Below are 12,667 nucleotides of genomic sequence, written 5' to 3' on the forward strand. Positions count from 1 at the left end.
CTGCGGCATGATGCCCCAGTGCTAGACATCACTATAAACCGCCACATTGCAGACATCGTAGCGACATGACTGAAAAATTGTTAAAACTACTTTAAAAATCAAAATCACATTACATCACGACATTATAATTATGTCGCTATAAACTATATCATTAATACTAATCGAAACTGTATTCCTTAAACTACAAAACTAAGAACATATCCATAAACCAACCGCTTTAATGGAGCCATTGACATAAAATGCCTTTTTGAAGCCAGATTGTGCAACACAAACCTTTTCCATCTATCATAATCCGTGATGGAACCATATTTTGTATTCCTAAAATATCTCAATTGATGCTAATGTTTAACGTATCACGTATCTATGGTTGTAAAATAAGCAACACAAAATAGTTAGAATCAGCAAACATAATTTATTAATCAATTTCCTTAGAACTCACAGTCAAAATCGAAAAAGAACCTACGGAATTTTGAATTAATTCCAATGTAATCCATGAATTTCTTAAACAAGTCCTAATGAACAAAGTTTTAAAACATTAGTAACATTTAACAAAACTCCAAACCGGAAGGTGTTGATATGCATTTAGTGGCATGAAGTATGATGATCAGCTAGCTGTCTTTTGATGAATCACTGGAATATCATCCAAAGTTTCTTTGCTTGAATTAACTATAATTCCAAGTTAGTGTTTATTCCATGCCAATAATATTACAGAGCACTTAGTAATTCCAGAGAATAATACATCATTTACCCCAACCAAAATACACAAATGAATCAATTTGGCCCATATAGTATTGCAGGAATGAGCATTTTTTTGACAAAAACAAGATGATATAGTCCTATAATTGACCTTGTTAACAATTGGCATTTTCTGAAAATGTATCAATGTAATGGAAATTTCCATTCTAGAAATGTATCAGGTCAGTATGAAGACCATAAACAATACAAGACGCGTTATTAAACTATAATAAAGAATATCATGATCATCATGCACAAAAGGTCCAGGTATGTGACAAATCCAATGTCCTTGAATTTGATCAAGATAATGACCCTAAGATATATCCTGCGCTCAGAGAAATATACGTAATCTTTGTTACTAAACGTGATTGGTCTGTTACAACATAAACCTGACTATGGAGAAGTTTAAGTACAAGATACAAACATAAATAGCAGTTATGAAATTACTAAACCATAGCAAATAAGATAAATTCAATATATATATATATATATATATATATATATATATATATATATATATATATATATATATATAACAGCTTCCCTCATGATGAAAATAACCGTCTATGCAAAAAAACTTTCTTTTAACTAGTTTTCAAAGATACGCTTGTTTAAAATTATACCAAATGAAGTTGTATTGGGCCACAAAATATACATGAAGCAATATAATGATTCTATGCACGTGAGAGTAAATCTGCTATTACATTATTTTTTCCTTAACGTTCATATTGTCAAAAGATAACTCTAGCAACATCGAAGTGCATCTTATTAATCTCTCATTTTTGTTGTTCGATTCCCAATTAATGCGAAGAATTGAGTACTAAATACAATAATCGGAAAAGAAGCTGAACTAATATACATTTGCAAAATATTTAAAAGCCAATAGCAAAGCCAATCATTCCTTCTCGATTGCGGACCAATGTCCCTGGTGTTGGTTTATTATCTTAGAAACATAGCACATTGAATGATCTACACAATTTTCGTCTTCTTGAACCAGTCTTGAAAAAGCCTCAACATCACTTGCTTCAACATACATGTTAAATGATGACTGCAGTTTGGTGCTGAATGAACTTATGTACCCAGACATGTCTTAAAGATTATCATAGCCTTTTGACATTTATCAGCCTAATGAAACTTTGTTTTTGTACACAATTCGTGTCTATGGACAACCAACTATGAAGAAAACTGGAACAAAACTACAATAAATTTCAGCCAATTCCCACAACTCGCATCATTTGCTTTCTGCTAACAGGCACATGGAGTTCCGATATAGCCTCTACCTTTTAATATATAGTTTAAACTTGACCCTGCCTTACAATGTGGTTAATGCATAATACAAGAACGGCAAAAGTCACTTTTATTTAAAAGAATTGTCAAATTTGCATCACTGAGTCAATCACAGAATTTTCAGACGGATTGCAGATGATTTTTCTAGGTGTCATTGTACATTATAGCGTCATCGATATAAGCTTCATAATTATATATGCCAGATGTAATTTTGTTAATTAAACGTTGGAGAGTATAAGGCGAACTTTTCATCCCGAATGGCATCACTTTATGTTGATGAAGTCAATCTGGAGTTACAAATGCCGAATTAATTTGCCATTTTCGTATATGGAATTTGCCAGATTCATTTCAAAAGGTTAAATATGATGACATATTTAGCATTTCCAATTTGGCAATGGTATCATCTATTTTTGGCAATGCAAATTAGTATATTTTGGTTACACTGTTTAGATTTCTATAGTATGCGGACATGCATAACCTTTTATCTGGTTTTTGCAAAAGAACACGTGGTGAACACCAATCACGTTTACTTGGTTATATCAAATAGTTCTCCAACAAATACTAAATTTCCTTCTTCAAGACTTTGCTGAACGCCTCATCCTTCTATAGATGCTGTTCCACAGGTTACATCGTCATGGTATATTGTATTTGTTCGTATTTGAACGACTTGAAACAAGTGCTCATATTAAATTAATATCTGTTTTAGGACAATCGTTTCTTTTTGATGGAGATGTGACGGTATCTGGTCCAGATTATTATTAACTTCTGAATGTCGAAGATTGTCTACCCTATGATCACTATATTCTATCATTTAAATCCTCACTGTGCGTGAAAATTACAACTAAATTGACAATATTATTAACATGGCTTTCCTTATCAACGTACTCCTTTAACATAAGCTTGAAGAGGACTTTGAGGTATTGTCATGTGAGCAAGAACTATATCACCAGCTTTAAAGCTCTCAATTGTTTTCGTGTCAAACATTAATCTCATTTTGACTAAGTTGAGTTCTTAGTGTTTCACAAGCCTTTGACAACTTAACTGGAAATCAATTTCGTAATCTTCAGTTGAAAGAAGTTTCTTTTTTATTAATTTCACAAGCCAACGGAAGGTAATTCCAAAACTAAGTTCAAGGAGACTAAATTCTAAAGATTCGTGTACTGATCTTTTAATACGAAACAATAGTAAATAACATCCTCGCCCAATTGTGATATGATCGAACAATATTTTTTAAAGTGTGATGAAATAGTTTAAAGCCGCTTGACTTTCATGATGATAGGGAAGATTATTTCAATTGATGGGTGTCTAATTCATACATAATCTGTTGGAAAAGCGGGTTTCGTTTAAAATTTTGATTAGATTCGGCACATTTGGTAACCCTCAAATGAGTAGAAAAAGTTGCAATGCCCTTGCAAACAATTCGGTTTAATATTCACCAAACGGAATTGCCTCTGAAAATCTTGTAGACGCACACATTATGGTTAACATTTTGTCTTTTGCAAGAAACCGACACAGTCTAACATTATTCTCCTAAATGGTTTGTTAAATGCAGGAGTAAATTTCTGAAAATTCTTAACTATTTTGTGATTTGGTGTTCATACCATTTGAAAAGCGCGTCAAGATCTACAGTATTTGCAAGTATCACTTTTTATATTCAGTCAAGAAAAACATTCAATGTCTTGTGGTAAGTCTTATAAGGAATTCCATGGGCTAAACTAATAAATACCTGTCCAATACACTTAAGAATTATACTTTGATAGCTAACTAAGCTTTTGTCACCAGCGGGTTCCTCAGGAGGTCTTCATTTTTTCACAAGGACCAAATTTACGCTCAAAAAATAAACATGTACATATGTGGCTCCGGTTTCGCTAATATCACTCTAAAGCAAACAAGAGATCTAGATATAGTGTCCTTTTCGAAAGCAAATACTTGTCGTCTGTCACAATGATTAGAGCAAACACCAGGGGTTATTACAAGTGAATTACTGTCATGAATACATTTTGGTTGATCAAAACGAGGAGGAAAGGTGACCTTATTGAATCCCTATCATTAGATGTGTCATATAAATGAATAAGTTCCTGGTCATCTTCATTCTCAAGAGCTTTCAATGTTATATATCTAGTAACTGTATAAGATATGTGTAAAGCATGGACTTCAGTTCCTTAAGACTAGAATTTATGATCTAAACAAGGCTTGTCAGTTGCAAGTAGATTAACCACAATATTATTTATAGCTAGGTCAGTACCTAGTAATATATGAAGTAAGGGTTAATGGGTAACGATTTCACAGTTCCGACAATAATGAATTATTAGACTATGTCTGATGACAAATATACACAATGAAAAGGGACATTCAAAAGCAACATTCTTAGAAGAAGGAAAAGTACCTGATAAGAAAAGACGCTGACCAGCTCCTGAGTCATTTAACATTTTAATAAAAAAAAGAATTGGCATAATCACCCAAGAGGTTCGTAGAACCTTTTGACATTAATGGTTTATAATTCCCAATAATAAAATCAAGCTGCTATGTTTGACACAACGCATATATTGCTTTCGATACTTGATGCGGTCTGGAATAGACCTATTTTGATTATGTTGGTATTTAATAATAATAACGCGCCATGGTTTTTTTACAATAGGCGGACGTAGGTAGAGATAAAGTTTTCAATTCAGTCTTATCAGAACCATGCTTCCCAAAAGTTGTTAGTGGCAGACTTACTGACAAAAGAAACTTCGTTAGTCATGGAATAATTATCAGATGTACGATCTTACTTGTAAAATGTTTCGACTGTTTTTTAATCGCATTTGGTCCTAACTTTGCCATGGATGTAATTCATTAATTTTTCAGTTGTCTGAGATTATGGTAACCTTGACTACATTTCATCGCTGTATGACACCTCTCAAATACTTGCTAATTTTCTCTTGCAAATTTGAAGTGAGTTTGTCTGATTAATTTTGTTTAGTTCATAACGCTTTGTCGATATGCTTCAGGTACCACCACATAACTCTTCAAGACACGTTACTGAACCAGATAATTATCATCATTTCAGTGTATTGACAGGGAAGTGTAGATGCCAGCAACTTTACCAATACATGCACTTTTCAATAATACAGTCCAATGTTCCCTTGGCCATTTACAATTGTCAGCATGTTTTTTTTGTTCAAAATGAGGAAACTTTTGAGCTATTATTTTACCTTGCAAGAGATTACTAACCATATAGTGTTATTAACATCACAACCTGAACCTGTGTTTCACGTTGACGATGATTCTCTACTTGCCATCCCTCATTATTGTAATCGAAATGATCCTCAAATCATCTTTTAACGTGTCTTAGTGCACACATATCCATCTTTTATGTTTCTCTTTTGATTTGTACCTCAATTAGCCTATATTTTCTTTCTTTTGCTATTTCCGCTTTCTGCAAATGCATGTACGTCGCTCTTTTATATTCATGCAACTGCTTTTGTAGATGTATTTCTTCTTACCTTTCCTCTTACTGCATTTGCTTCTCTCTTTCCTCTATTTCTAATTGCATTTGTCGCGTTCGTTTCTTATTAAACTTCAAGCTGTTCTATTTTGCATTCCTGTATTTAACATTTAATTGCATAACTTACACGTAAGAGCCAGAAAGAGACTTCTCATTCTTTATTTTCAAACAAGTATTGAACCAAAATACTTGTTATTCCCTGCGTCGTCAAAGAAACCTTCTGGGAGAAATGCATCCTTTCTCAAGGATTGAACCCGTGCCTGGGTAGAATTTAAAACATAGATCCTCATTTTATATAACACTTTAAAAGCTTTCTGGTTTCACTAAAGATTTATATCAAATTATACCTGGGATATACAAATCCAAAATCGAACAGAATTTCAATTTCAAAATCCAATTTTTGTGAACACGTTTAGAGAATATATTTTCCTTATACGGGACCCAAACTTCTACCACAGCTCAATGGTCTTTAAATTAGTACTAGAAAATAATGGGAATCAACAAGGCATGCAAATGAAAAGAAGCAGTCTAACTATATTTGTTCATTTCGTCTTAAACATAAAATCGTATCAGTTTATAGTCTTATCTCCAGGGGAATCGTCATTTTAGGAAACCTCTCCTACTCTTATCTATAAATGTGCGCAGCACATTTTAATCGTACTAGCAATACACGCTTACATTAACAACGAAATTGGTTTCAATTTTAAAATATATTGCCATTGATTATCACCTTTTGGTATAAAGATAATAACACCTTTCTAAGTGGAAGATAACGCACAACGTTCAGAACTTACATTAACCTTTGCAGTTTCTGCATACGAAATGGGACAATTTAAGAACTGTTTATGTAAATTAGTCAATCTATCAATGTGTGGATAATTAAGTACCATTTCCTGATTGACAGGATCAATTGTCTCTCTGTAACGGGTACATTTATCCCAAATTTTCTGCGTGTGGTCTTGGACACCTTCAAGGTATTTGTAGTGCTGAGTTGATCATATGTGTTTATCGTTACAATAAATGATCATATGTGTTATTACAATGGTATATAAATATTGATAGAATATATTATTTGAATATATAACTAGACAAAAGATATAAACTGCGAAATCGTGATAAAATACTTCATAAATATATACACAGATATATATGTATTTACACAAACACACACACACACACACACACACACACACATATATATATATATATATATATATATATATATATATATACATACACACACAAACATATATATGTATATAGACACGACACAAGATATTCATACTCGCATTTGGCCCTTGTTTGCACGAGTATGGTAGAAGTGGGTTTTAGTTGATATATATTAATTTATGAGAGGCAGAATTAATAGCATCAGTCGTGGTTTCAATATTATATCATCGTTCACGTGATTGCATTCCCTGCTTTTACTAGCTTATATCCACCCGTGTTCAACCTATTATATGTTGCTTTAGCTCATATTGGAAATATCTTTTACAAATATAATTTAAATTGAATACGAATTTATGTATCACTTGCTAGTACTTAGTGCAAGTTGTTGTCACACTATCGCTTGTTTGATATATACCATTATACTCGACAGTCACAACGGTTATGAATATTATTGTTTCATTAGCCTGTTAAATATTAAGTATGCATTATACCATTTTGTTACCTACTGCGTTGCCTCTGTATATATCTTTTGTATTCAATAAACGTACTATGTTCAAAACTACCAAAATATTTCATTTCACTAGATGTTGGCTTCACTTGTTAATGTTCCTTTCTCAATTATTTTAATGGCATTATGATCTGAGCTGCTTCTAAACTGTTCAATATGCATCATATCCTTTCCATTTCATTTGTGTTTGCATTTATTCGTTTTACAACCTTTCAAAAACATATGCATTCAATTGCAACAATTTATAGCACTTCTTATGCTGCAACGAATAGCCGGGGCTAATTCTGAGTCAAATTTCAGATACAAAATCTTTCCGAAATATTTGCTTTGCTGTAAATCATACTTAATAATGTCAAACGAATAACTTAATCAATTTTCTGACAAGCAATATCTCGGAAAAAACGAATGAATGACTACAAAACCCAACTTCGCCAAAACAACCCAATTCAGCAAGAAATTCTCCTGCCACTACAACTCACTTGAGCATTCGGGTGTGTATCTAAAGATGCTATCAACCGAATATAACCCTTGCTGAACCAATATTGAATACACACGTAAGTAAAGATACTAGATCCTAAAATGAAGAGATCATTGCTCTTAGTGCGGCGGAAATTAAAACTACAGTTTTCCCTTTCAAGATTGATATCTACATAGTATTTTCTTACTTCTATTTGTTAGCACTTGTATATACAATGTTATCCAGGATTTATCTTTTGTTTTGTGTTCAGTACTTGTGTTGCGAATATATTTCACCACTCGATGAACATATTGCCCTTGAAACTTCGGGAACCTGTTTAGTAATTGGCTATGAATAAATCTTTGTATCCATATATTTTGTTGTGAATACGTATTTTATTTTTCGCGGTGCTTACGTTTTATCTTTGATTCACGTTTGTGAGTTATTATCGACCTGATTGTTATTATGACTGAGAGTGCTAAAAAGGATGTTTGAATCGGATTTCAAGGTATAACCTTGCTTAGGCGTCAGTAGAACGTTCGATGAATTGTCCAGAAATGTAAAATATGTCTTTTGCCAAGTGGGTTTGTTAAAAAAGGGTTTGTTAAAGAAATTATGTATTCATGTTTAATATCAATCTGTGAGACTCCGTGATGAAAGCTTCAAGTTGTGTTCAGATATAACGTGAAAGGAATGAGTTATTCATTGGAAATACAAAATGCTCATTGAGTCTGGATTAAAGCTTTACCTTGTACTTATTTTGAACTCAGTCATTGACATTCTAGATTGTATCGTTGTGCAATACTAAAATATTCAAGGCGATTTGTATATTTGGATATTTAAGAATATTATATTATAGGTTCTGGAGAGTGCCAAGATGAACATCATGTTCTTCATTCTCCGAGAGCGGCGCTTTCGCTGGCTCGGCCACGTCAAGAAAATGGACACAGGCCGCATTCTCAAGGACCCGATATACGGGGAGCTAGCAGAAGGCGCACGACCGACGGGGCGGCCACGTCTGCGTTACAAAGATGCATTCAGGAAGAGCATGAAGATGGTGGACATCAATATCAACGACTGGGAGAGCTGTGTAACGACAGCTCCACCTGGCGCCCAGCTGATAGACAGAGCGTTCACAAAGCCGAGAAAGACAGGAACACATAGCATGCTGAAAAGGGAGCCATTAAGAAGGCGAAACAACAACTTTTTCTGGAGCAACACTATCGTCTCCCGTAGACGAATGAATGGCAAGGACTGTTCCGTGATAGGATTTAAATTAAAGATCGCCACTTTCGATAACATACTAAACAGCTTGTTGATTTCACTAAAGATTTCTAAAGTGTGAAACAATACATGGAATTTAGAACATTCCAAAACAAAATAAATCGAAATTTCGAAGGCAACATTTTCAGAAATAGTTTAGCGATATTCTTAACCCTTTACATGTGCGCGATTATCTGTTATGAGTCTATGCACTTAAAATAAATAACAGAAGAAAGTTAAATATAACAAAGTTAAGTAATAATATTTAACAAATAACTTTTTCCAAAGAATACAAAATGAAAATGAGAAAGAAAGAACTTACGGTATTACGAATTAAATCCCAGAATAATCAAAATAATCAATAATCAAAACACTACAGACACGAGTTTTAGTAATATAAAGTACGGAATACAATTCAGCAACGGTCCAGAATAAATCCAAAGGAAATGAAATAACTTTGACAGGTCGTTATGTGTTGATTTGTCGATAGTCTTTTGTTTAATAGTGCTATATAATTTCAGGAATGAATTTGCCATAAACTTTATCTAAGAGTTTTATTACTGCATTCTGTTTTTTCAATAAGTGGAACAAAATAAGATTCCAAAACTAATTGTCACAATATATCTACCTAACTATATATCTACACACACACACACACACACACATGTATATATATATATATATATATATATATATATATATATATATATATATATATATATATATATATATATATATATATATATATATATATATATATATATATATATATATATATATATATATATATATATATATATATATATATATATATATGTATATATATATATATATATATATATATATATATCTATATATATATATATATGACCAAGTCCTCACAATTACAAGATAATAAAGTGTTCTGCTTGACCTCAGGTCACAATCTCCCTTTTCTTTATAAAAACAAAAATGACTACCAAATGGAAAATAATTTTCTAGAATGATCCTGATGTTTAAAAAGAAAAACAATAACCTGTTAAACCAACATTCTGAAACATCGACCCAAATAATCATATTTACTTCGTCTATTAATAATAATATTGAGTCAATGTAGGTCAACCGGAAATAAACTCAATTTTGAACAAGGTCAATTCCAAATACAATCATTCATTACACTGGCCTGTAATGAAACATAAAACAAAATTAAAACCAACTAGCAAACAAAGCAAATCAAATATGCATAACACTGAATATATATGCGATGATGTGCAACAAAGCATAATAACTGTATGACATCTAGGATACACGGCAGGGTAAAAAAAAATGAATGTAACTTCTACGGTAAACGTGTTGGTCAATTTGTTACAGAAATACATATATATTTATACCTAAAATTGTAATATTATTGTGAAGCCGATGCATACGTCTCATTGAAAATTAAGGTATGACAATAAGACAAAGTACTTTTTGGGGTGACAACACAACAGCAAGAAACAAACAACAAAATGAGATCGAAAAACACAGTTGCCCATATATGCGTGTTTGCCGGTTAAGTTATCAGAGATTTTATATTTTAAAATTCATATCTTACCTACAAAGACTTCAACTTCACATAAACATATGAAAACGTCTTTCGTTCCTGAATGATCAACTCGTATTCCCTTGAATATATTATTGGAGAAAGGTGTGAATGTAAACACTTCTGTACTATCCAGAGTAGCGAGTACTTCGTAAGAATCATTTTCTAGCTTCCCTGATACCGTTGAGCCTACATTGCGGTTTGTGTAATCTGTAATATAATCAGAATCGAAAGCTGTTTAACAAGACAGGTAAGTATAACAAATATAGTCCGATTTGCTCTTTTACCTGTCTCTCATTGACCATTACATCAATGCGACAGAATAACCAATAATTCATTTTGTTGAGGGATATGTCAGTTTGGCACATAGTTAAAGAGCCTTATTGTAATTAATGGTATTTACTAAACTTTATCTAACATTGCTGCACTGTACTTTCATGATATAATAGTGGGACAGGCAAAACTTGGAATTGACAAAAAAAACCGATATGTATATATATATATATATATATATATATATATATATATATATATATATATATATATATATATATTTGACCAAATAAGTTATATTCATAGAACGATAGATAGATAGATCGATAGATCGATAGATAGATTGATAGATAGATAAACAGATTGATAGATATATAGATACATACATGCATCCATACAAATATACATACATACATACATATATACATACATACATACATACATACATACATACATACATACATACATACATACATACATACATACATACATAGATAATACATATATAGATATATACATATATAGATAGATAAAGAGCATATAAGAAAGTTGCATGTCTGCCAGCTGTTCAAAAATATTGTTATATTCAACAACAAAAAATCCACAACTTACATCAAACAAAATGTACAGTCAAAGTCTTCTATTTCTTGTCAGCAAATTCAGCCTACTACAATAATGTATTCTGCAAAGTTTTCATGGGCAAAATATGATTAATAAATTTGCCTGCATTCACTCACTTTTTTGGTTTATAATATGTAATTGTATATATATTAGTGGACATAAAGCGTAATTATTTCACATTTAGCTATCTGCATGTTGGCGAGACGTGAGTTAATGGAATATCCATAAAGAAAGTTTTAAATTGGTCTAACTTCTAAGAATAAATAAACTTTCCCTTTCCTATTGGTCTATTTAGGTCGATGACAGTTAATGTACCAGAGTGAAAGTAGATGATACAGTTATAGCCTATTCCAACAGTCTTTTCAGTATAGACCTATAATTGTTATACAGTATAACAACAACGTACGTGGTAAAGTCTTAGAATATTTAGTATTTTAAAATGTATAATCGAAATTGTACGTCTTAATCAACTTTTATAAATATAAAAATAATCGTGCACCGATCCACACATATATGTGCCTTATTCGGCTATATGACATGTATAATACTACAAGTAACTGCTCTGTTTCTCATAATCTAGTATTGAATTGACTCTACTTAGGTTCAAACGTTGATATCAAGCATGAGGCACTTTGCCTTTTGCTATTTCCGTTAATTGTACTATCCTGGTGGAATAGGCTAATTGTTTTGTTTGGCCTTTATTACGGACCTACACATTTTGTTAAATTTACATATTTATTTATAATTATAGCATATTGTATGGTATATGCTGATACTTTAAAACTGCTAAAAGTTATTGAATTGTTTACGTGGGCTGCAGACAACAAAATATACCATTCCTTCGAAATTCTGAAGCCTTGTTTTAATTATTTAGGATGCACTATCCTTTCTATATAATCCCATCTAGAAATTATAGTTTCATATACAATATCAGCCAAGTGTGCAACAAATATAAACAGTGATAACCAAATAAATATTGTATAACAATAAAACAATCCGAGGATGAACATGTATTATTCCACGAAACTCAAACAAAATTTATTTGTAGTTTAATGGTTCATTGGAACTCTTAGGAAAGAAGTTTGAAATATTTCACAGAATAATGAAGCAGCAAATTGATAGACAAGCTTAATAATAGCTGCAATACGTCTTGGTACATATCGATAGGTAGGATACTTATATATATATATATATATATATATATATATATATATATATATATATATATATATATACATATATATATATAATGGTGTAAAAGTTAGATTCTCAAATTGCGCATCTATTTTATGTTCATTGGGATAT

At 31.8% G+C, this 12,667-nt stretch overlaps 1 protein-coding gene across 7 annotated transcripts in view; it reads right to left on the reverse strand.

The window, feature by feature from the left end:
- The window catches only part of LOC149807843 (uncharacterized), a 124,578-nt gene that overhangs the window by 76,306 nt on the left and 35,605 nt on the right, over positions 1–12,667 (reverse strand). For 6 of the 7 annotated variants that reach the window (XM_089971364.1, XM_089971356.1, XM_089971367.1 and 3 more), the window contains one exon: positions 10,481–10,678. The exons of the other annotated variant lie outside the window; for it this stretch is intronic. In XM_089971364.1, coding sequence (XP_089827490.1) covers positions 10,481–10,678 — 198 coding nt within the window. The remainder of the gene's footprint in view (positions 1–10,480; positions 10,679–12,667) is intronic. 7 annotated transcript variants of the gene reach the window in all.

This window comes from Sinohyriopsis cumingii, chromosome 1, assembly GCF_028554795.1.
Source record: "Sinohyriopsis cumingii isolate HCF-2022 chromosome 1, ASM2855479v2, whole genome shotgun sequence".
Lineage (NCBI taxonomy): Eukaryota > Metazoa > Mollusca > Bivalvia > Unionida > Unionidae > Sinohyriopsis > Sinohyriopsis cumingii.